Source organism: Nicotiana tomentosiformis, chromosome 1, assembly GCF_000390325.3.
Source record: "Nicotiana tomentosiformis chromosome 1, ASM39032v3, whole genome shotgun sequence".
Taxonomy (NCBI): Eukaryota; Viridiplantae; Streptophyta; class Magnoliopsida; order Solanales; family Solanaceae; genus Nicotiana; species Nicotiana tomentosiformis.
The window spans coordinates 89,810,330-89,833,589 of record NC_090812.1 but is presented as its reverse complement, the minus strand read 5'-3'; the positions used below and the strand labels follow the sequence as shown (position 1 = coordinate 89,833,589).

The 23,260-nt window shown below is 36.9% G+C and overlaps 2 protein-coding genes across 2 annotated transcripts; both read left to right on the top strand.

Annotated features, from left to right (window-relative positions):
* Positions 1 to 1,020: 1,020 nt before the first annotated feature.
* LOC104096525 (cell division control protein 48 homolog C-like) lies at positions 1,021 to 7,246 on the top strand. The gene is made up of 10 exons (XM_009602911.4): positions 1,021 to 2,002; positions 2,708 to 3,363; positions 4,200 to 4,352; positions 5,115 to 5,231; positions 5,327 to 5,431; positions 5,869 to 5,934; positions 6,025 to 6,089; positions 6,197 to 6,398; positions 6,532 to 6,669; positions 6,779 to 7,246. Exons 1-10 carry the CDS (start codon positions 1,105 to 1,107, stop codon positions 6,824 to 6,826), a joined length of 2,448 nt encoding a protein of 815 aa, XP_009601206.1. The 5' UTR covers positions 1,021 to 1,104; the 3' UTR covers positions 6,827 to 7,246.
* A 671-nt stretch (positions 7,247 to 7,917) lies between these two features.
* On the top strand, positions 7,918 to 22,030 carry LOC117276820 (uncharacterized). Its single transcript, XM_070187333.1, has 13 exons — positions 7,918 to 8,204; positions 8,621 to 8,772; positions 9,964 to 10,055; positions 10,590 to 10,703; positions 11,770 to 12,100; positions 12,865 to 13,044; positions 14,117 to 14,197; positions 14,539 to 14,757; positions 14,917 to 15,059; positions 19,906 to 20,072; positions 20,242 to 20,459; positions 20,607 to 20,699; positions 21,463 to 22,030. Exons 1-13 carry the CDS (start codon positions 8,003 to 8,005, stop codon positions 21,598 to 21,600), a joined length of 2,130 nt encoding a protein of 709 aa, XP_070043434.1. The 5' UTR covers positions 7,918 to 8,002; the 3' UTR covers positions 21,601 to 22,030.
* The last annotated feature ends 1,230 nt before the right edge of the window (positions 22,031 to 23,260 follow it).

The following is a 23,260-nucleotide window of genomic DNA, read 5'->3' as shown; positions in this document are numbered from 1 at the left end:
TTCGCAGAGTCTTCTTATGATATTGTAATAAACCATTCAATATTTGAAATTTGACTTTTAAATATTATTCTTTCTACGACGCTTGGAGATTAAATCTCCGAAGATAATCTTCCTTGATTATATTTTGTCTCATAAATTCATCACATAATATTCTCTTTCCCATATTTGTTTGGATTTTTACCAACTTCTTTTTCCTTGAACAAATTTGCACAAGAATAAGTTTACCACAAGCAAATGCTCTTTGATTAATAATTATATTGATTTGTTATAATTAAAATCAATACGTAAAACCTTGAAGCTAATACAAATCTCACCAATGCACAATATTTTTAGATTATCTATAGTTTTATTATATAATCTCTAGCATCGAAAGTCCATTATAGTCACCAAACAACCTCAACTTCCATAAATCCTTGTGGGGAGGATGAGGAGAATTAGGTGCCATGAATTTTCCATGCTTAAATAAAGCTAAATATTGTAGTAGCGATTAGCGTATAGAAACTAAAAATAGTGTTAGAGATTATAGGTCGTATGAGATACAATATATAATATTTGGACTTCATATATTAAAATTAAGGGTTGTGGCTGTGTTAGGTACATTATGGGAAACTTTTTCTATTAGGATTGTTTTATTCACAAGACTCAAAAATGAGAGATTCATGGATGAAGAGATTTTTTCTATCACACTACAATCATTGTTATTCATGCAAATATTTTTACTGATTGCCCTTTTTTTTTGATTTAAAATAAAAAAATGATATTATAAAGAGATGAAAACATGAAAAATACACACAAAAAAGAAAAGGGAATTCGTATGGTTCAGTTTTTATTGTGGTGGCTATTTTAAATATCCAAAATTTCATCTGGGTTGGTCCGTTAGTTTGAGGGGTATGTATGGGTCCAAAATAGAATGTTAAGGGTACGTTTAGACTAAAAGGTTAACACATGGCATTTATAAGTCATTTCAATACCATAGGGGCATTATTGGCCCTTTTCAGAACTTAAAGCCCAAAGGGAAGAATAAACCTTTATTAGCCAAATTGTTGTGAAAAACTCGTCTCAGAAAAAATTAGCAGTAGGCGTCGGCGGCTGCCGGAAAAGACGATGGGAAGGAGAGGACGCAGCGGCAGCGGGCCAGTTTCAGGCGAGCTTCGCCGCCACATTGAGTCATGTAAGGATGATTTCCTCTCCGTTGAAGAACTCGTCGACCACCTCCGTTCAACTTATCATAAGTATTCCCGCTCTAAGCTGCAAGATCTCACCAGACAGGTCCAAACTGTTCTCCAACTTCGGAACCCTAACCCTAATCCAACTGACGAAGTAACGCCTCCGAGAAAGAAGCCAAAAAGAGACAGCAGCGAGCAGCGTTTGCAGCTCCTTGAGAAGAAACACATAATGAACAGCCAAAGAAAGAAGCAGGAAACTGACGGAGAGTCGTCGACTCTCGCGACCACCTCCGAAAGCGATGATTCTTACTCTTCGTCGTCTTCTGACGCTATTTACGGTGAGAAATTGGAAGAAAAGCCCGATTTAATGAAGTGCATGCTTCGACATACGTACAATAAACAGGTGAATAATACTCCCAGGTCAAAAAAGATTGAATACGAGGTGGTTCACGACAATAATGAAGAAAAAGGGAAGAAAATTAATATGTCAAAAGGAGGACAACGAAGAAACGGAGCCACGAGCGATTTAGGAGGCGGAGGAGGAGAGGCCCGAGAGGGGGAAAAGATTGGTGAAAATGATGGGAATGGTGATGATGGGCCAAGGTTTAAGGATTTAGGAGGAATGGATGGAGTGTTGGAGGAATTGAAGATGGAGGTTATTGTTCCATTGTACCATCCTCAGCTGACTAAGCATCTTGGAGTTAGGCCCATGTCAGGGATACTCTTCCACGGCCCACCTGGCTGTGGCAAAACTAAGCTAGCTCATGCTATTGCCAATGAGACTGGAGTCCCATTTTACAAGCTTTCTGCTACTGAGTTGGTCTCTGGAATTTCAGGTAAAAGCTGATTCTCTGATCTTGTTGTTTCGTTCACATTAATAATATTATTCTATCTTTGCGAGCATGGTTTATCGCAGATTTGGTCTCTGGAATTAAGGTGAAGCTAATTGTTTGATGCTTGATTTGTTCATGTTATCAGTATGTTCTATTAGCATGCATTTTGTATCATAGAGTTACTAACATTTGAAGCCTTTCCAAAATTTATCCTTTTTGTGTGTCCCCCCTTGGTCTCTGGAATTAAAGGTGAAGCTAATTGTTTGATGCTTGATTTGTTCATGCTATCAGTATGTTCTATTAGCACGCATTTTGTATCATAGAGTTACTAACATTTGAAGCCTTTCCAAAATTTATCCTTTTTGTGTGCCCCCCCTTGTGGGTTCAAGTTCGAGATTCTACCTTAGTCCATTTGATTTACTGGGTTTGAGATATATTAGTTGCACCGGTTTAATGGATTTTCTTGCATGTATATAGGGTCCAAGCCAAAAGCTATTGGGTTCCCCATAAGTTTTCTGACATTGTAATCTTGGCAACACATATATTTGTTATTTTCTCTATTTTAGCAGCAATTATGGTGCATCATTCAGTATAATGGCAGTCTTGAGTGTTATGAGTTTTATTGTGTGCCTGTTCTTATTGTTGTCAATTTGTTTGGGTATCTATTGTTCATTCGAGGCATTCTAATATGGTAATTCTCCATTTCAGGTGCATCAGAAGAGAACATAAGGGAACTGTTCTCAAAAGCATACCGGACAGCACCATCTATTGTGTTTATTGATGAGATTGACGCAATCGCTTCCAAAAGAGAAAATTTACAGAGAGAAATGGAGCGGCGTATTGTAACACAGCTGATGACGTGCATGGATGAGTCATATAGACTTTCAAAACCTGATGATGATGCAAAGGGGACTACAATACCTACTGATAAAAGAAACAGTGAATCGAAATCAGGGGGATCTAATGGCGGACCTGGTTATGTCCTAGTAATTGCGGCCACAAATAGACCTGACGCTATTGACCCAGCATTGAGGAGGCCTGGACGATTTGACCGTGAAATCGCTTTGGGTATTCCAGATGAAAGTGCAAGGGTGCAGATTTTATCTGTGCTTACACGTAACCTAAGAGTTGAAGGTGCATTTGATCTCATGAAGATAGCTAGGTCAACCCCAGGATTTGTTGGAGCAGACTTGGCTGCTCTAACTAACAAGGCAGGTAACTTGGCAATGAAGAGGATACTAGACGCGAGGAAGGTTGAGGTTTCAAGAGACTTGGTAGATGGTGAAGATGCGGAAGATTGGTGGAGAAAACCATGGTCACCTGAAGAGATGGAAAAGCTCAGCATTAATATGGCTGATTTTGAGGTATAATGCATCTAGATTTACCTTTATGAGAGATATACCGTAGCTTGTGACCCGTAAATTGTTATATGTAACTGGCATTTGGCATTTTATATCCTCTCTGCTGAAACTACAGATGCTCAACCCCACCCACCCACCCCACCAGCCTAAGCAAGTAGAAGAACCATGATTTTTCATTTACATGCGTAGTCAGAAATCAGCTTTTCTACATTTTCCAAGATTTTAATGATTGATTTTGGGTTTCACAGTTAAATATGTATAATACGTTGCTTTATCTGTGTTGTTTAATTCTCTTAATGTATATAAGCTTCATATGATAACGCTCTTAAAGGATGATGCACCCTCCTTTTAAACTATGAATTCAAGATCAAGTTTGGCAGTGTAAGGAGGGTACATCATCCTTTAAGAGCATTATCACATGAAGCTTATAGGTGTTAAGAGAATTGAACAATACGGGTAAAGCAATCAAGGATATATCCTAGAAAGGTCAATAAATCTAGAATGGACCATGGGAGACGAGGGTTCAAATTGCAACGAGGCAAAAAAAAAGGTTAGGTGATTTCTTCCCATTTTTCTAAGTCCTTGGTGGATGGAGTCACTGAAGAATTTTTTGTTTGGAAGTAGCAGAATTAATCAAGGTACACACAAGTTGGCCCTGAACCACCCGAACCACCGTTATCGGAAAAAAAGATTTAAGTTTGGCATGGTTACTATACATCTTATTATTTTTATGATCTAGTATCTGATGCTCTTTTCCTGGGCATGTGATTATCTTCCATGTAAAATCTGAAACGATCTGTTTCATATAGCCTGTTAATAACTCATATGATAATTTGCAGGAAGCAGCTAAATTGGTTCAACCCTCATCTAGAAGAGAGGGTTTCTCCGCTATCCCAAATGTAAATTGGGAAGATGTTGGAGGCCTTGATTCGTTACGGCATGAGTTTCAACGTTCCATTGTCAGTTGTATAGCGAATCCTGAAGATTACATGGTCAGTAATTATCTTAAATTATATTGAATATTCAGATATTAATACCGCACTGGTGTGTCAGCTGATTGGCTTTATAACCTTCATTTCGGACTTCCTTATGTTCTGACTTTTTCCTTTCACTTTATATATAGTTGGGTGTTTTTTCTTTCCGTGTTTTTTTCTTTGGGCATTTATCTCTTTCTTTGCTCAAGTTTAAGCTGGCTGTTTATTCCATCCCAAAGGATCTTTAGACCATGAATGTTAAGGTGGAGTTTTGTTTCCATCTTTAATGAAGTTTTCTGTGGCATGATCTTTTGTTAAGGTGGAGTTTTGTTTCCATCTTTAGACCATGATCTTTAGATCATTTTTGAGAAGTGAAGAGCATTTCCATTATCTTCTCCCACTCCTGAACATCTTAATGTGCTAGAAGACCGTGTTCTTGTTGGTGTAACAGTTGTATTCTTTCTTAATTATGTAAAATTGTGTTCTTGCTCCCAAGTGTCCAATGTGATTTATGTTCATCGGGAACATTGCTATTAGGTAGGAGGATTCACTAACAAAATAATGCTCGCCCTTTGGTTGTAATTCAATGCATTTCCTTTAACAAGCATCCTTTGTGTTCCACGTTTAATAAGCTATCAGTTGATGAATGCAAAAGTTTCCAAGTTAGAACCAGCTCTGTGCTGGCTTTTTAGTGCCTTGACTTCAAATTGTCTGTTAATTACTTAATTTTTCTTATGAGTATGCTAGTATGAAACTTCTGAAAGCTGTTCCATATTTCAGCATTTTGGAGCGGAATCGGAAACAGGATTCTTGCTTTATGGTCCCCCAGGTTGCGGTAAAACGTTAATTGCCAAGGCTGTTGCTAATAAAGCTGGAGCAAATTTTATACACATTAAGGTTCCTGCAAATTTCTCTTTTCCTAATGACTGCTTTTGTTGATGTTTTGCACGACTGGGGCATGACTGATATCTCATTTACTGATGTCCATCCAGGGACCTGAAATTCTGAACAAGTATGTTGGTGAAAGTGAGTTAGCTATCCGGACATTATTTACTCGTGCAAGAACATGCGCTCCATGCATTCTATTCTTCGATGAGGTACTTCTCACTTAAAACTCTCACACTTCTGTCTAATATCCGTCATCTTTTCATTTCCCTGAGTCCTTCCACCTTCAAAAGCACTGCAGAAGCTTTGACTCACTTTTATTTCCTTTGAAAATTTGTGTGCACCTGTAAGATGTTTGCTACAAAGTCCAATACGTTGTATAGTGTTCTGATAGGAAAGAGTGTTTTACAGTGTTGCTTCAGTACCCAAAATTAATAATAGTAAAAATAAAACAAAAATAGAAACTTTCAAAATTCCAGGCACTTATAAGATGCTTGCTCCAAAGTCTGATACATGTACAGTGTTCAGATGCAAGAGCGACATTTGTGGTGATGGTTTAGTACCCAAAAAAATAATGATAGGAAACAAAGTATAGAAACTTTTTGAGAAACACTTGGTTGTCAACTTTTTTCTCTTTAATTTTTTACAGATAGATGCATTGACAACTAAGCGTGGTAAGGAAGGAGGTTGGGTTGTTGAAAGGCTTTTGAATCAGGTTTGTATGATTGAGCATATGTTCTTGACAAAAGTTGACATTGTATTCTTCTTAACCTTTGCAAGTGTGAATCTTCTCTAATTATTGCAGCTACTAATAGAACTAGATGGTGCAGATCAGAGAAAAGGTGTTTACGTGATTGGTGCTACAAATAGGTGTTTTTCGTTCTTCTGGATATTATGTGCCTTTGGTTTTTGGAATGGAGATTCAAAGTAAATAATTCACATCCTATGTTTGGTTCTTATCTTAATCATGTTTGCAGGCCTGAAGTTATGGACCAAGCTATTCTTCGACCTGGAAGGTTAGGGAGATTCCTATATGTCCCTCTACCTAGTCCAGATGAGCGTGGACTAATTTTAAAAACTCTTGCCCGGAAAAAACCTATAGATACTAGTGTCGACTTGATGACCATTGGAAGAGATGATGCTTGTAAAAATTTTAGTGGAGCAGACCTGTCAGCACTGGTTTGTTCATCTTTTCTTCTAACTGCTTGTTTTACCTGCTTTTATCTCCCCAGTGGAACTTGTCATATCTTTTTTTTCATGGTTGGTAATTTTATCAAAGGTGTGACTTTTACCAACTGCTTAAATTTGCTAGATGAATGAAGCTGCAATGGTTGCACTGGAAGATAAATTGAGAGCATTAGATACAAGTTGTGGTGACACATCATCAACTATCAAGGAGTCACATTTCAAACGGGCTTTGGAGAAAATTTCTCCATCTGTCTCCGACAAGGTACAACTGATTTAGTTTCCTGGTGTCATTTAGTGTTAAGGCATTTGCCATCTTGTGCTAAATCCAATCATTGTCTCCTATTATACTGCTATTTTCTTTGTGGATGCAGCAAATTGAATACTATCATCGTTTATCAAAAACCTTTAGAGCAGCATGAAGCCAGAGCATGAAAGCCTTGGTGAAAGGAGCAACAAGAAGATGTTTAGGGTGGTGGTCATATCTCCAGCTATTGCCATGGGAGGAAACAGCATATGAGAAATATTTTAGATATTGCTATTCCGTTTTGGTTTTCTTGTGAAGAATATCCTGCAGCATATTTTGGGATTGGGAGCAAACAGAGGGAGAGGGAAAGCAGAAAAAGCTTTAATCGTTTCCTTTTCGTTCTTTTTTCTTAGTGGGATGGAGTCTGCTATTTGAGCGAAGTTCTTATTCAGTGTCCATGAATGGTTCAGTGTATTGATGTGAGCGAGAAAGTTTCTTTTTTGGTTAGTTCTTTTTTCTTCTTTTGATTTTTTTAGCGACATAATTCTTTGCACTTGAAAATATACCAGTATATATAATGTTAAGGGTTATCTGATGAAGCAATAGCAACTTGGTATTTATTGTTCTCTGACCATTTTGGATGCAGCTGAGTTGAAATGTTGAATAAAACAATCGTGTTTCATTATGTAGGACCTAGATTTACTTCTATGGAATTCAAGTGAAATGATTTGAAAATTTGACATTCTTAAAACAAAAAAAAGTAGAAATGATTTGAAATTTTAATTTAAATATTGTAGTATATTCGGTATATGTGTGTAATAATATGTTAAAAATAATATTTGAACTTTTTTGATGAGTAAAAAGATGTCAATTCAACTCTAAAATAGTACTTTTTGGTGGACACTTAATGAAATAATGTGCAAATAGAGCACAGTAGTACTCAGAACTAAACTAAAATAGCCAGAAAATGACACTGATAAATATACATTTTAGACTTATCAAGCTTCAAATTTGAATGGTACCAAATCTGGTAAAAAGAAAAGAAAAAAGATGAAATCTTAAAGTCAATTCCGGAAAAATTATTGTCATTGCTGTTTGTTGTTTCCAACAACTCCCGAGCATTTGTCTATGAATAAAACTTCAAATAATTTTTTTTCCAAATAATTGTTTGGTTATGAATTTAATCCTAACAGTTACAACTTCAATTTAAAATATAGAATTTGGTGGACGGAACACATTGTAACTAGAGAAACATTGGGGTGTACAGAAAAACTTATGCAAAACAGGGGGGCTCCAAAAGAAATTATCTCTCCATATCCGAGCTTCAACAGCATTGCACCTCTTAATTCCAATGGCGACCGCTCTTTCTCTGAACTGGAGCCGGTTCGCTTCTCAAGTTCCTCGCTGTTTATCCTTTCCATTTCTTCATAAGCATCGGCAAGCCCAAGTCGTTAGATTATACCAGAGCTTCCGGTTTTCCGGTAGCTTCTGCACTCTCTACTCCTCCTCTAGCCGCTCTTTCTCTGTCGTAGCCTCGACTTCTCAGTCCAGCAGTAAGTACAAAGTGCCTCTTAAGAAGACTTAATTCTTCATATAAATATTCTTTTGAGAATCATATTTATTCATTGAAAACTGTAAGTTCAATTTAAAATTCTCTCTTGCTTGTAGGATCATTTGATATTCATTAGTATCATGTACATTTGATTTTTTGGACAGTTAAATTAGGAACAACATGAAAATTTATTTTAGTTATTTCTTTTGTGCCATTGTAACATGACCACCTAGTGCATTTAAATTTACATCAAAGATTATTGTTTGGCTCTTGAGAAGCCAAAAGAGACAACATTATGGTTGGGTACTAATGATTCCCATGAGTTATGAAAAAATCTGCGTCATTAATCATAATTAGTGTAGTATCTAATCATGTTTTCGAGAAAACAATGTCTGATGAATTAACAAAAATTGGCAGGCTTAAATAGTTACAGTGAAGTGGGTGATGAAAGATATGATGTGATTGTGGTGGGAGGAGGCCACGCAGGGTGTGAAGCTGCCCTTGCTTCAGCACGATTAGGGGCGAAAACTCTCCTTCTTACTCTTAATATTGATCGCATAGCATGGCAGGTAACAGTTATTCGTACTTTCTGGTTTTTGGACTAATTTTATTATGTGCAATGAACTTTCTGTTCGTTGGTGTTGAATTTTGACTAACATCTTAAGATGTTTTCTTTGGCCATTGTTAGATGAGGAAAGTTGTGGCTTATAGGAATTTTTAATTTTATTTTAAAAGAATGAATTAATCTAATCTCAGTTAGCTCCATAAAATGGTCATATTGACCCTCAGTAAGTGCACAGTGGCAAATAAGTTGGAACATAATGAAATCTACTTTTACCTGATCATGATAAAAGGTTGGAATGGATGGACTTCGGTTGTTGCTTTCCGAGGGACAACTTGTAAATTTGTGATGTTATGTTTCGATTGCTGCTTTCAAAAAAGACAACGTGTAAATTTGTTTCATAAGTTCTGTGATATTTTCTTGTGCTGAAATTATGGACTCAAACAGAGAAGGAAAAACTTCTCTCATGAACACTCTTATATGATTTTTGTACTACAGTGCCCTTTTTACAGTGTTGTTCAAGTTAAACTATAGTGTTTTATGTTTCTGTTTTTACCTTTCTTGTGTTCTATATATAGGTGATACATGTTAGTTGAGAATATGTTTTAGATGTTAGCACTTTTACTGTAGGTTTTATGCTCTCTATGAGTAGTTTAACCTTTCTTAGGTTTATATATTTGGAAAATATACACAACTTCTAGTACTTTCTGTTTGTATTTGCATAATATTAGCACGAGATGATTTAAATGGAGTGACGTGGTCAGTGAGGATTGATATAGCCGACCTCAACTTGTTTGGAACTGAGGCTAGTTATTGTTTTTACTTTTTTTGTGGTTTTCTGTAATCTACAATAAGCTATAGTTCAGGGACTTAATGTTTCCAACCCAAGGATGGTTTTTATATCTGAATCTGCTTTTCATCTCATGATTGTAGTCTTACTATCTGACAAGAGTGGGTTGCTCTAGTGGTGAGCACCCTCCACTTCCAACCAAGAGGTTGTGAGTTCGAGTCACCCCAAGAGCAAGGTGGGGAGTTCTTGGAAGGAGGGAGCCGAGGGTATATCGGAAGCAGCCTCTCTACCCTAGGGTAGGGGTAAGGTCTGCGTACACACTACCCTCCCCAGACCCCACCAGTGGGATTATACTGGGTTGTTGTTGTTGTTGTTGATTGTAGTCTTACTATATTGAATTCAATGCAGCCATGTAATCCGGCAGTTGGTGGGCCAGCCAAGTCTCAGCTGGTGCATGAAGTCGACGCCCTGGGTGGTGAAATTGGAAAAATTGCTGATAGGTAAACCTTAGTACTCCAGCTGCTATTAAAAATTCATCTGTTTTCTTGTTTGGTAACCAGCTCAATGGAAGCGTTTTTGTTTTCAACTCAGGAAAAATGAGAAACAAAAAGGAAACTGATTAAATTTTGGCATCAAGTTTAAGCTCTTAGAAAATATCGGGGACAAAAATACTATAAACCAGCCTGGAGGGCTTATAAATTGATGTATGTTTGAAAGGAATAATAGCTGAAGAACTAAGATAAATGCGGATTCCGGGAAAAAGAAAACAATGAATAAAGTAGCTTGGTCAGCAGTAAAACATTTTTGGAACAAGTTTCGAAGGTAATTAGGAAATGGAGAGGATGTCTTTTTCGCCTCAAGGTTGAGTTTTAATTAACATTGTAGCAACAAATTGGGTTTCCTTATGATCATTCTATCAAAACATTAGATATCTAATGATGCCTATTCTTGTATAATGATGCTTTTGGAGTTATATTTTCTTAAATCCTCCTATCGTTATTCAGGAGACTGATGAAAGCTTATCTTTCCAATAGGTGCTATTTGCAGAAACGTGTTCTTAACATCTCTAGGGGCCCTGCTGTTTGGGCGTTACGTGCACAGACAGATAAGAGAGAATATGCTATAGAAATGAAAAAGATTGTTGAGAGGTAAGTTTATTGTCCCAACACAGAATACAGTTGTTATCAAGAATGACTTGTGCTCATCAGTAAGCTGATCAAAGATTTTAACATCATGGACATATGTGCTTATTAAGCTGCTTTAAAATTTTTACGAACATGGGGCAGATAAATTTCATTGAGGCATTAATACATTGAGTAACTTGTCTTTGTCATGCGACTACAGTTTCCACTTACCCTATGTTTCATTTTGAACTACACAATGAAACAAGTATTTATGAGTGCTAAATAGGTCCTGTCCTATATGATTATGAACTTTTTTCTTAAGCTTGGATTGATTGTCCTTGGAGAAATACAGATAAATGCTTAGTAATATCTGGTCCATGCTACAGAGATTCACAGATCACTTTGTATATAGTATGCTACAGAAATTCACGGATCACTTTGTATATAGTATGCTGGCATCTTAGATACTTGTCTTTCTAGTAAAACTTTATATGCTTTAAAAAAAATGCTACTTTCGCGTGGGCAGATAAACTTCATTGAGGCCATAATACATTCAGTAACTTTTCTTTGTCATGCTACTGCAGTTACCACTTATCCTGCATTCATTTTGCACGACACAGTGAAATAAGTATTTTATGAGTGCTAAATAGGTCTTGTTTTATATGATTATACTTTTTTCTTAAGCTTTGATCTATTATTCCTGAAGAAATAAAGATGATAGCTTAGTAAATTCTGGTCCACGCTATAGAGGTTCAAGGATCACTTTGTATACTATGTTGGCATCTTGGATGCTATTTCTAGTAAAATCTTATATGCTTCTCAGCTAAAGTTGCACAATGTCTCCCTTTAACGAACTATTGGAAATATATTTACATGTACCCCTGCAAGAAGTTGGGTATTAAAAAAGAAGGAAATGAGCTATAAACATCTATTTACTTTCCAGAAAACTGAGAAGTGTAGAGGAAATCAATTAATTCCTTGTGCATTGGTGCAACTTTGCAAGTTATTCCATTGTGTTGAAATTGTGTGTCTCAAACATATTTGGTGGCTGTCATATCTTCCGTGCCTAACTCGTGGCTCCCATTTCCAGCACCCCAAACCTCTTTATTAGAGAGGCAATGGTAACAGATATTTTGTTGGGGAAAAATGACAACATTGAGGGGGTCTGTACTTTCTTTGGCATGAACTTCTATGCACCTTCGGTGATTCTGACGACAGGGACCTTTATGAGTGGGAAAATTTGGGTTGGGAGAACTTCAATGCCTGCAGGAAGAGCTGGTGAATCAGCTTCCATTGGTCTAACAGAAAACTTGCAGCGCCTTGGCTTTGAGACTGATAGGCTAAAAACAGGAACTCCTTCTCGTGTGGACAGTCGTACTGTAGATTTCTCAGGATTGGAGCCCCAATATGGCGACGAAGAGGTCCTTCTGCTTATTCTTAATATGTAGGTTCTGTATACTTATGTGTCATCTATGCGACTCTAACCATGCTGAATTGCGTGTGCAATCCAGTAGCATATTACTTATGACAATGTATTTTGTGGATGAGTTGCAAATTTCTTTTATTAAGTAGTATGTTGTATAAGCTAGGATCACTTCCAAGTGCATGTGATCATTGTTTGAGTTGTCTCATGGAGAAACTTGTTATTTTCTAAATTTCTGGATATCTATAAGCCTAGATCTGATTTAGGATCTCCTGCAAAAGTACTCTGATAGTCAACATTTAATACTTTGTTTCCCTAGTCCGACAGTTATTTCTTGATTTTTACTGATAATAGCTGTTAAAATTGTCTGAGCAAAAACCAATTTATTATGAGCAACTTTATATGTAATGCAAAACTGCAAGCATGTGTTTCCGGGTCCTATGTGCTATATGATACAAGTTACACAATATCCAGATCCCCCCTCTCCTGCAGGATGGACTGTATAGAAAAGTATGTATACGTGGGGGGATTTGCATTCTTGATAGATAGCTACTTGTAAGCTTTTATTTTACTTGTTGCCTTCATTTTGTCTCATGAGGGTTTAAAATTTGGGAGGCTTGAAATTCTGTTTAGTCTGTGCTATGTATTTGTTGATAAGGTTCACTTAAAAAATAATTAGATTTTCTTCATCAGCAATTTCTATGTATGTATACATGCTCATGCCTACATTCATGTATTCTAATATTTATCATTAATCCTCAGGTAAGCTGGTTCAGTTTTGATACTAATTATCATATAGAAAGGGAACAGATGTGCTGCTACCTTACACGTACCACAAAGAGTACTCATCAGATAATTAGAGATAATTTGCATGAGACTCCTACTTACGGAGGGTGGGTGGAAGCTAAGGGCCCTCGATACTGCCCCTCCATTGAGGATAAGGTATCGTATGCTGTTGCAGATTATGTAGCTTCCCTCTGGTTTTGATGCATCTCATACTTAATTCTCCATTCAAGCTCTTATCTTCTTGTTAATGTCACCTAATACATGGATTGCTTGCGTTTGCTAATGTGAGAACGCAGTATCTTTCTTAGCCAAAAAATGTGAAACAGCTAGGATTAATCTTCCTTTGGACTTTGCTTTCCTTACACGGAAAAATTTATATCAGCATATCTTTATTTCGAGTTATAGAGGATTGCAAATAAAGTGCAGATAAATTTGGAACTTTAGACATTTTATCTCCATCTTATTTTTCCAGATATTCATGTTACTTTGACTCAATTCAAATGGCAACAAAAAGGGTGGATTATTACATTTAGGCATTTAACATTTCAAAGTTGCTTGTCTACTTTCTTGGGAAGATAATATCAATGTGCGGTTCAGTATTTGGTTAGAGTAATTGAGGCAAAGTTGATTTATATGGTATGTGATAAAATCTCATTTCACATTATTAAATGACTAAAATGGATATCCGTCATGGATTCTGCAAATTAGTTATCACTTAGAATGGTGTTATTCTATGTTGTTAAATGCTCTGTTAAGATGGTGGAATTGGTAAAATAGGCTACTATCTATTTCCGAAGCATGAACTAAGAATCTTATGGATCATGATCTCAATGAAGCGTTAATGTTGTGCCTTTTTGTTCCACCTGCAAAAAAGCTACATCCCAACGTTTCAACAGGAGGTAATTGATACTACTGAAATTTCTTAGTAGTTATTATATGACTTGACTTGAAAACCCCTTATGCTATTGGAGGGAAAAGAAAGTAGGCGGAGGGAAGATTTAATTCCCTCTGATAATAGCATCTGCTAATGGTATTAATAGTTATTCTAGTGAGTGGAGGGTAATTCCTTGCTTGTTACAAAGTTTGCTATGATCAGTGTTAGTTGACGTGAGTTTAGTACCTAATGCACTCATTCAAATATCGTGGCTCCAGATTGGAGAATTTATCTGTTCTTATTTTCTTTTGATTTCTGCCACGTGAAATATGATTATCTTTTTTACTATTTCAGATTGTAAGATTTCAAGATAAAGAGTCGCATCAAATATTCCTTGAACCTGAGGGTCGAAGTGTTCCTGAGCTCTATGTGCAGGTTTGCCGGCTTTTTGTGCGTTTCGCTTTTCAAAACATTGAGTTCAAGTCTGTTACCTATTTCTGGTGTAATGTGCTAAGGTTATGCCAGTTAGCGATAACCATGAAATTAGTTTCAATTTGCTATGACTTGGTCATTTCCGAGAACCGATGGAGATGTGTTGGTAGGAAAATATGCAGTACCCTACTTTCTCTAAAGCTCTCTGCTGGCTAATTTCTTAAAGTTAAAATTCATTTCCTTAGTTCCCTCTCTCATGGAAATAAGATAATGCTAGATATCACTTTATTGCTGTGTAAAGCTCCTTTGCCATTTGCACAGTGTAATGATCCGTTCTTTTGTAGGGATTCTCTACTGGTTTACCGGAGAGACTACAATTGCCTCTTTTACGAACATTACCCGGACTTGAGAACTGTACAATGCTCAGGCCAGCCTATGCGGTAGAGTATGATTACTTGCCGGCTTATCAGTGCTCCAGGTCCCTAATGACTAAAAAGATCGAGGGTCTTTTCTTTTCTGGCCAGATAAATGGGACAACTGGCTATGAAGAAGCTGCTGCCCAGGTTTTTATACTTCGATGATGCTCACTTCAGTTTATATATTTGATCTATATATCCAATAGATGTAAGAATGTTTACTAGCTCCTGCTTTTTAACTAGGACGTCATGATTATCCGATAAGCTCTTCTAAGCCTCTTTTGGTTATTTTTTCTTTTGATGTAGGGGATTATATCTGGAATTAATGCAGCTAGACACTCAGATGGAAAGCAACTTATTGTTCTTGAGAGAGAAAGTAGTTTTATAGGGACGTTGATCGATGATCTTGTAACCAAAGATCTTCGAGAGCCTTATCGCATGTTAACAAGGTAAAGTGAAGTAAGAACGATCATTTCATAGTTATGATTTGCTCGCTGCTAAGTTAACTGATTGAAACTACAACATTCTTGTGGTTGCACATTATTGTTCAAAGTAACAGAACACGTTATTTGTGTGTTTAAGTGATGTCACACCTCAATTTGCTTAACTTTTGTTTAACAGTATTAACCAGCTATATAAACTGCAGCAATGAGTTAGGAGATCTACGATACCTTTTTGAAGATAATTTACAACATTTTTTTTTTCTCGTGAGCTACTCTATGCCTTAGATTTGTCTGCTTTTAATTTCCATGTTGCTGTTGGCCAAGCCATTTCCTATTTGTCATTGTTATTGGATACTCAATTTTTTTCTCTGGACCATCTGTAAGCAAGGTGCATCGTTCCTCGTCTTTATAGACCTCAATGCTCTATTCTGAGTAAGACATACATGAGCAGAAACAAAAAGAAGAAAAAGATAAAGAAATAGTGATGCCTTTCACATTGTTGTAGACATCTATTATTCCCGTGTGCCTTCTGCTGAAGTATTTTTTCATGTTTATGTACAGCTGTTGCTTTTCCTACCAACCTCTTATTTATTTTTGAAAAAAAAGTACCTTTCAGATTTATATTTCAGTTCATGCAGCTTGCATGAAGGTTCTTATAAAAAATAATATTTTTCTTTCTGCTGTTCTATTGATAGAGAATCCAATGATATATTTCTTTCTGCCGTTCTTTTGATAAGTAAAATCAGAATTTTCTTTGCACTGATTGTTGGTTGGAAAACGTGTCATTGTTCTAAGTATGAACGGAGGTGTTAAGAAAATGAACCATGGGCCTAACTTACCCCCAAAAGGTACCTCATGAGGTGGAGTTTGTCCAAGACCATATAAGGAGACAACAGTTTCCCCCACCAATAGGGGACACTTTGCACATCAACGACTTGACATTTAGTGTGTGGACAATATAATGTAGGGGCCTATAACATTGGGAAAACCAAGAATAGAGATGAGTCCGGCAGAAAAACAATGTTAAGAAAATGGATCCTGAGCCTAACTCAACCCAAAAAGCTAGCTTGTGAGGCGAGGGATCGCCAAAGACCAATAATGTCACGACCCCAAATTCCCTCTGTAGGATGTCGTGATGGCACCTAGTCTTTAATACTAGGTAAGCCTATCAATGCGGAATAATAATAAATATCTGAAATAAATAAACTACAATTCAAACAATTTCAACTCCCAAAACCCGGTAAAAATAAGTCACAAGCTTCTAAGAATTTATCCTTAATGTCTCTATATATATCAAGGTCTAAAGAAAGTAAGAAAGCAACATAATAATGATAGAAGGGGACTCCGAAGTCTGCGGACGCTGGCAGATATACTTCGAAGTCTCCGTGTACAGGTAACTCACTGATGTCGGGGCTGGTATGGAGTACCTGGATCTGCACAAAAAGATGTGCAGAAGCGTAGTATGAGTACACCACAGCGGTACCCAGTAAGTGCCAAGCCTAGCCTCGATAGAGTAGTGACGAGGTCAGGTCAGGCCCTACTGAAAAATAATAATGGCATGGTAAAATGTTTAACAATATAATAAAATAAAATGACAATGGAAATGAATCAAGTAGCATGTCACCATTTAATTACTCAAAATAATGACAAATAATATCTCGTGGAATCAAAACAAAATTCCTTTCAACTTTAAGAAAATCACAACAAATAATCAAAGGCAACTGTGGCCATAAATCAATATCAATAAGGGCACTCACGAGGTACCGCCTCGTAGTCCCAAATCATAAATAAATTCATAATATCTCATTTCCTTATCTCATCGCGGGCGCCTTTACAATTTATTTTAAAGAAAACATTTTTTCCGAAATAGCATCCCGCGTTTTAGCCATCCTTATCACACCGCATGACTTCTAGTAGTTCCCCCTACTAGCCACACGTATCAAGCCACCCTTATCTCACCGCATGCGTTTCAATACCCAGACCTTATACCACCGCATGCGTATCAATATCGCAATATATCACAATTTGCACCTCAAGTGCTCAAACAATTTAACTTGCCAAAATAATTCAACAACAATATTTTTCCACAATAAAGAGCTTACGGCTCATGCCAAAATAAATCATCAATAATATTCCACAATAAAGAGCTCACGGCTCCATCACAATGAGTACGGAAATCTTACAAAATATTCGGGAATAAATAACTCAACAAAATAATATTTTAAAATTTTAATACACTGCTTAAATACCAAATTTAAAATGTCAAATAATTTATATTAATAATATTTAATTTAAGGTGGGTTGCTCTGATGGTAAGCACCCTCTACTTCCAACCAAGAGGTTGTGAGTTCGAGTCACCCCAAGAGCAAGGTGGGTAGTTCTTGGAGGGAAGGATGCCGGGGGTCTATTGGAAACAGCCTCTCTATCACAGGGTAGGGGTAAGGTCTGCGTACACACTACCCTCCCCAGACCCCACTTGTGGGATTATACTGGGTTGTTGTTGTTGTTGTTAATTTAAGGAAAATCACCCTTCAAATAATGCACAGAATAAAAGAAACCAAGCTTCAACTAAATAGATAAAACAATTAGCAGGAAAAAGTCAAGCAAATTTAAAGTATAAACATTAAATCAATGATGAATAACATAACGAAATAAAATAATTTAATTAATGCGCAATAGTGATCTACACAATTTAAAAACATAACCTTTCACATTTAGCCCGTGTACACATTCGTCACCTCGTGTATACGACCTTCCACACATTACAATTATCAATTCTAGGGAAAATTTACCCCACACAAAGTTAGACAAGTCACTTACCTCGACTTGCTCCAATTTAACCAAGTAATATGCTTTTTCCTCGATTTTCCGACTTTGATCGACTCGAATCTAGTCATAATTAATTCGATACAGTCAACAAAAATTATAGAAATCAATTTCATAAGAAAATACTATATTTTCAATAAAATCCGAAATTAGCTCAAAAATAGCCCGTGGGGCCCACGTCTCGGAATCCGGCGAAACTCACAAAATCCGACAACCCATTCGATTACGAGTCCAACCATACCATTTTCACTCAAATCCGACTCCGAATCGACACCGAAATCTCAAAAATTCGTTTCTATGAGATTTCTAAAAGTTTCTCAAAATTTCAATCTCAAAGCACTAATTAAATGGTGAAAACAATGATATATTCGTGTATATTGACCAAATCCGAGTTAGAATCACTTACCCTAATGTTTTTCCTTGAAAATATATCAAAATCGCCTCTTCTCAAGCTCCAATTCGTCAAAAATGGCAAATGGGACGAAGTCCCTTGTTTTTATAACTTACAGATCTGTCCAGGCTGCCTTCAAACCTGGACCTCGATCATGGAGCTCGATCCTGGGGCTCGATCATGGCCCTCGATCCTGGGGCTCGATCATGGCCCTCGATCCTAGGGCTTGATCATGGGGCTCGATCGCAGCTAGCAGCTGTTTTAAGTCCAACTTTTTATCCGTTAACCATCCGAAACTCACCTGAGGCCCTCGGGACCTTAACCAAATACACCAGCAAGTCCTATAACATCATACGAACTTATTTGAAACCTCAAATCCCATCAAACAACGCTTAAAATCACAAATCACACCCCAATTCAAGCTTAATGAAACTTAAGAATTTCCAACTTCTACATTCGATGTCGAAACCTATCAAATTAAGTCTGATTGACCTCAAATTTTGCACACAAGTCATAAATGACATAACGAAGCTATGAAAAGTTTTGGAACTGGATTCCGACCCCGATATCAAAAAGTCAACTCCCCGGTCAAACTTCCAAACTTTAAATTCCTATTTTAGCCATTTCAAGCCTAATTTCACTACGGACTTTCAAATAAAATTCTGATCACGCTTCTAAGTCCAAAATCATCATACGGAGCTGTTGAAATCATCAAAATTCTATTCTGGGGTCGTTTGCACATAATTCGACATTCGGTCACTATTTGAACTTAAACTTTTAATTTTTCATCAAAATTACATATCTCGAGCTAGGGACCTCGGAATTTGATTCCGGGCATACGCCCAAATCACGATGCAGACCTACCAGAACTGTCAAAACATTGATCCGAGTCCTTTTGCTCAAAATGTTGACCAAAGTCAACTCAGTTGAGTTTTAATGCTCTAATTCACATTTTAATCCATATTTCACATAAAAACTTTCCGGAAAATTTTACGGACTGCGCACGCAAGTCGGGGAATGATAAATAGTGCTTTTCGAGGTCTTAGAACACATAATTAATTATTAACTTTAAAGATGACATTTTGGGTCATCACAAATAAATAGAAAACAATCGATTCCCTCAGCCAAGTTGGGACACTTAACACACACCCGCATGCGCAGGACTTGACATCTGGTGTGTGGACAATATAACATGGGAACCTAACATTGGGGAACTGGAAATAGAATTGGGTCTGGCTCTGGTACCATGTTGAATTGTTAGACCATTTCATCTAAAAGTACTTTAAGCTGTTAGAGAATCTTCAACAGAAAGTAACAAAGCTGTATTAGTCGTGATGATGCCTTCAACAGATCAAAATTCGGGCGACGACTGAGTTTGCTCGAAGGGAGCCGCGGGGGTGGGGAGACAGGGAAGAAGATGAAAACCTATGATCAAGGCGCATGACCTATTATTAGCGTTACTGAGAAATCTTGACTAATTGTCAATGATAGCTCTATCTTTCTGTGTAAATCTATTTGCTTATAACTAAGTGCATAACCTGTTATTAATGTTACTGAGAAATCTTGTGTAATTGAAGATGATAGTTCTTATCTGCCCGGATAATTCTACTTGCTAATAGTCTAATATACCTTCAGCCGCTCAGAACATCGTCTGCTTCTTCGGTCTGATAATGCGGATAGCCGACTCACTCCCCTTGGTCGTGAAATCGGTTTAATAGACGATAGAAGGTGGACGATGTACCAGGACAAGCAAGCTCGTATTTCAGAGGAGAAAAAGCGGTTGAAAACGGTTAGAACTTCAGGTCAGCATTGTTTCCTTTCCTTGTCCCTATGCTCGTTGGGGGACATAATATTGTGATAACCTAATTGCTTGTGCTTATACATAAATCATAATTCTAGAGGTAAATATCTGAAGTCTTTTGCTCATTTGAATTTCCTGTCAAACTAAATGCCTGTTTCATTTGCTTCCAGGTGGAGAGTTGGCTGCTGAAATTACTCTACTCTCTGGTCAGCCAGTAAGGGATTCATCAACATTAGAGAGCCTGCTTAAGAAACCACATATACAATATGAAGTTTTTGATAAGCATGGGTTTGGAAATCCCACCCTGTCCAGGATGGAGAAACAGTGTGTAGAGATTGATATCAAATACGAAGGCTTCATTGTGCGCCAGCAGAGCCAACTCCAACAGGTAAACAATGATTCACTTTGGCTCTTTTTATTGTATCTGCAGGCACTCGATGGTCTGTTAAACCTCCATTGCTCCGCTTTCAAAAGCCTCTATATCTCTAACGGATCGGTGTCTCATATCTTTGCGGTGTTGATTTTCTGCTTGTAGATGGTTCACCAACAGCACAAACCAATTCCCGAGGACATAGATTATTATGCGATGATGACTTTGTCACTTGAAGCACGTGAAAAACTCTCAAAGGTATTTTCTGCCTCATTTGCATAGCACTGTAGTCTTCTTGTGTGTGCAAATTTTTAGTTATTTGCCTGATACTTTTTACAAGCTCACTGGTTTAGATCTTTCTGCAAAGATGACATATTGTGCCTAAATACTCTCTATTAAAATTTCTATGATACAATTTCTTTATTTAGATGTTCTGAAATGTTTGATACCATCCACCAATAATATAATTGGATACAACTTCCACAGTTCAATGACTCCTTCAATTGGTGAAAAAAAGTGAACATAAGCAATAGAGATTGTTTACCCCCAAGATTGGTGAATTGTCATGATAGCTTGAAGCTGTTTCAAAAGATCACTGTATGGGGCTTTTACTGTTTATTTCCGTATATGTATTTCCACAACGGGAGGTTGAAAGAAAAAATGAGGGGATGATTAGGAAGACCATGATACACAAAGGATTAGTAATTGAGAAACTGATGTTTTCTCCCTCAAGTTAACTTGTCACTTGTTTTTCTAACATTTTCATTATAAGTCAAACTAATATTGGATGCACCTATTCCAGGTGCATAATTGAGGCAATGGTATTAAGTACTTGGTATAAATTTAATTGTCTGGTAATGATGGCAAAGATGATGTCATGATCCTCCTTTCTTTCTTCTCTTAGTTCTTCATTGGCATCCCTGTACTTTGTCTTGACAAAGAGAGAGATCTTGGTTGTAGGACTGGGTCTTTTGACAGTTGCCTGACATTTAACATGATCGTATCTTCTTTATGCATACAGGTTAGGCCGCAAACAATTGGGCAAGCAAGTAGAGTTGGTGGAGTTAATCCTGCGGACGTTACAGCACTCCTCATTATTCTTGAATCTAACAGGAGGAAAGCCCAAGAGCTGAGTAAACAACAAGCAGTACTTTCATGAAGGTACCAATGAACAACTTCCTTAAAAGTTATCTTCAAAAGACAATCCTCTCTTAAAACCAGCACCCATCCTTCTCTGCGTCATCTTTAGATCAATGAAATTCATGTCCTTATTTAACCTGCTGGATATCCTCTAACGAGGGACCAATTGACATAGCGGATGCATGAGTCTTCCTTTTTTTCATCTGAGATTTTGTAGAGTGAAAACAAAACCAAAGGTATATCTACATGAGTTGTAAGATCAAAAGAAATCAAGCTTGCCTTGTCCCCCTCCACACACACAACCACCCGAATCAACGACGACAAAAAAGGGAAAGAAGTTAATTATTGCATGTATAGTAGAAGAGTCATATCCTATGTAATTAGGCAGATGTTGGTTAGTTATGTACTTTCAGTTTTGTCTTATTAATTTTTAATTAAAATTCTAGCAAGCCCTTTGTGTGGTTCCTTTTTTTTTTCTTTTTCATTTCTTCTCTTTTCGCCTAGATTTTACCTCGTTTCTGCAGTTTTAACACACGTCATTTGTTACCCTGTGGTTTGACAACTTTTACTTGAACTTGGATTGTTAAAGCTTAATGTTATTTATTTTATGGATAGGGAAAAGAATGAATGCTTAACAAGTTAAGTTGGAAAAAAATGAAATGCTTGACAAGTTGACATGCAATATAAAGCAGCAGCCACGTCATAATTAACTTTTTCTGAGTAGTACTTTTCAAGAGGTTAAAGTCATTAATCAACATCCGTATCCATCCAGTAGAGCTTTGAAAACTTGATCATAGAATTTGTTTAAAGGTTTTCCTAGTAGCAAATGCTTATAACAATATAAGCATGCAATAAAAATTCTAGAAATTAGTAGCGTACATATCCTTTTAGGACAAGTCAAAATCTTTTACCTGGACGATGTGGCTACCGATCTTCTTAAGGAAATTTTACCTCATGACGCTAGCAATCTTATTACTTGTTTGGCCAAACTTCTAAAATCAGTTTATTTTAAAAAGTAAATTTAAGAAAAATACTTCTAGTGAGAAATAGTTTGTATTTTTTCTCTGATGCAATTCCGAGTGGAAGAACTTCTGACTTCCCCCAAAGAGCTTAATACCGGAAGGAAATATTGGTGATACGCCGAGAGATACTGGGAATTCTACAAAGAAGTACACTTGGACTATAGAACTGGTCCTTCCTGCTTGCAGAAATGAATGGATGGGGGCTTGGTTCTCTATTTCCGGGCGGGGGTGAAGGTCATAATTGGCTAATTAATTTTAAAAAAAAATTTGAGCAACAATTAAGTCAAACTTTTAAAAAGTATTTTTAAGCGTATTTTTCTCAAAAGCGTTTTAAGAAAAATATATTTTTTGAAAGAAATTTACTTTTTCTACCTCTCAAAAACTGATTTTGCTTTACTTTAAAATATTTTTTTACTTCTAAAAGTTTGTTCAAACACCTTTAACTTTGAAAAAAAAAAATTACTTTTGACCAAAAAAAAAAGGACACTTTTAGCCAAAATACTTGTCAGAACACTTTGCTAGCGTTTGGTGATAAAGTTGGAGTCATTATGGCCAAACGGGTCCTTTACCTCCGCTCTTCATTCGCGAACTTCCATAGTCGTTTCTCCCTTTACGAAGTTCTTGCGTTGGAAGTAAAATTTCAAGAGATACAATTTT

Excerpts from the sequence above, each read along its gene's own strand:
- LOC104096525 (XM_009602911.4), top strand. The coding sequence starts at position 1,105 with ATGGGAAGGAGAGGACGCAGCGGCAGCGGGCCAGTTTCAGGCGAGCTT. Across the intron at positions 2,003-2,707 it reads GTTGGTCTCTGGAATTTCAG|GTGCATCAGAAGAGAACATA; the intron begins GTAAAAGCTGAT and ends TCTCCATTTCAG. Across the intron at positions 4,353-5,114 it reads CGAATCCTGAAGATTACATG|CATTTTGGAGCGGAATCGGA; the intron begins GTCAGTAATTAT and ends TCCATATTTCAG.
- LOC117276820 (XM_070187333.1), top strand. The coding sequence starts at position 8,003 with ATGGCGACCGCTCTTTCTCTGAACTGGAGCCGGTTCGCTTCTCAAGTT. Across the intron at positions 8,205-8,620 it reads CTCGACTTCTCAGTCCAGCA|GCTTAAATAGTTACAGTGAA; the intron begins GTAAGTACAAAG and ends AAAAATTGGCAG. Across the intron at positions 14,198-14,538 it reads TTCCTGAGCTCTATGTGCAG|GGATTCTCTACTGGTTTACC; the intron begins GTTTGCCGGCTT and ends GTTCTTTTGTAG.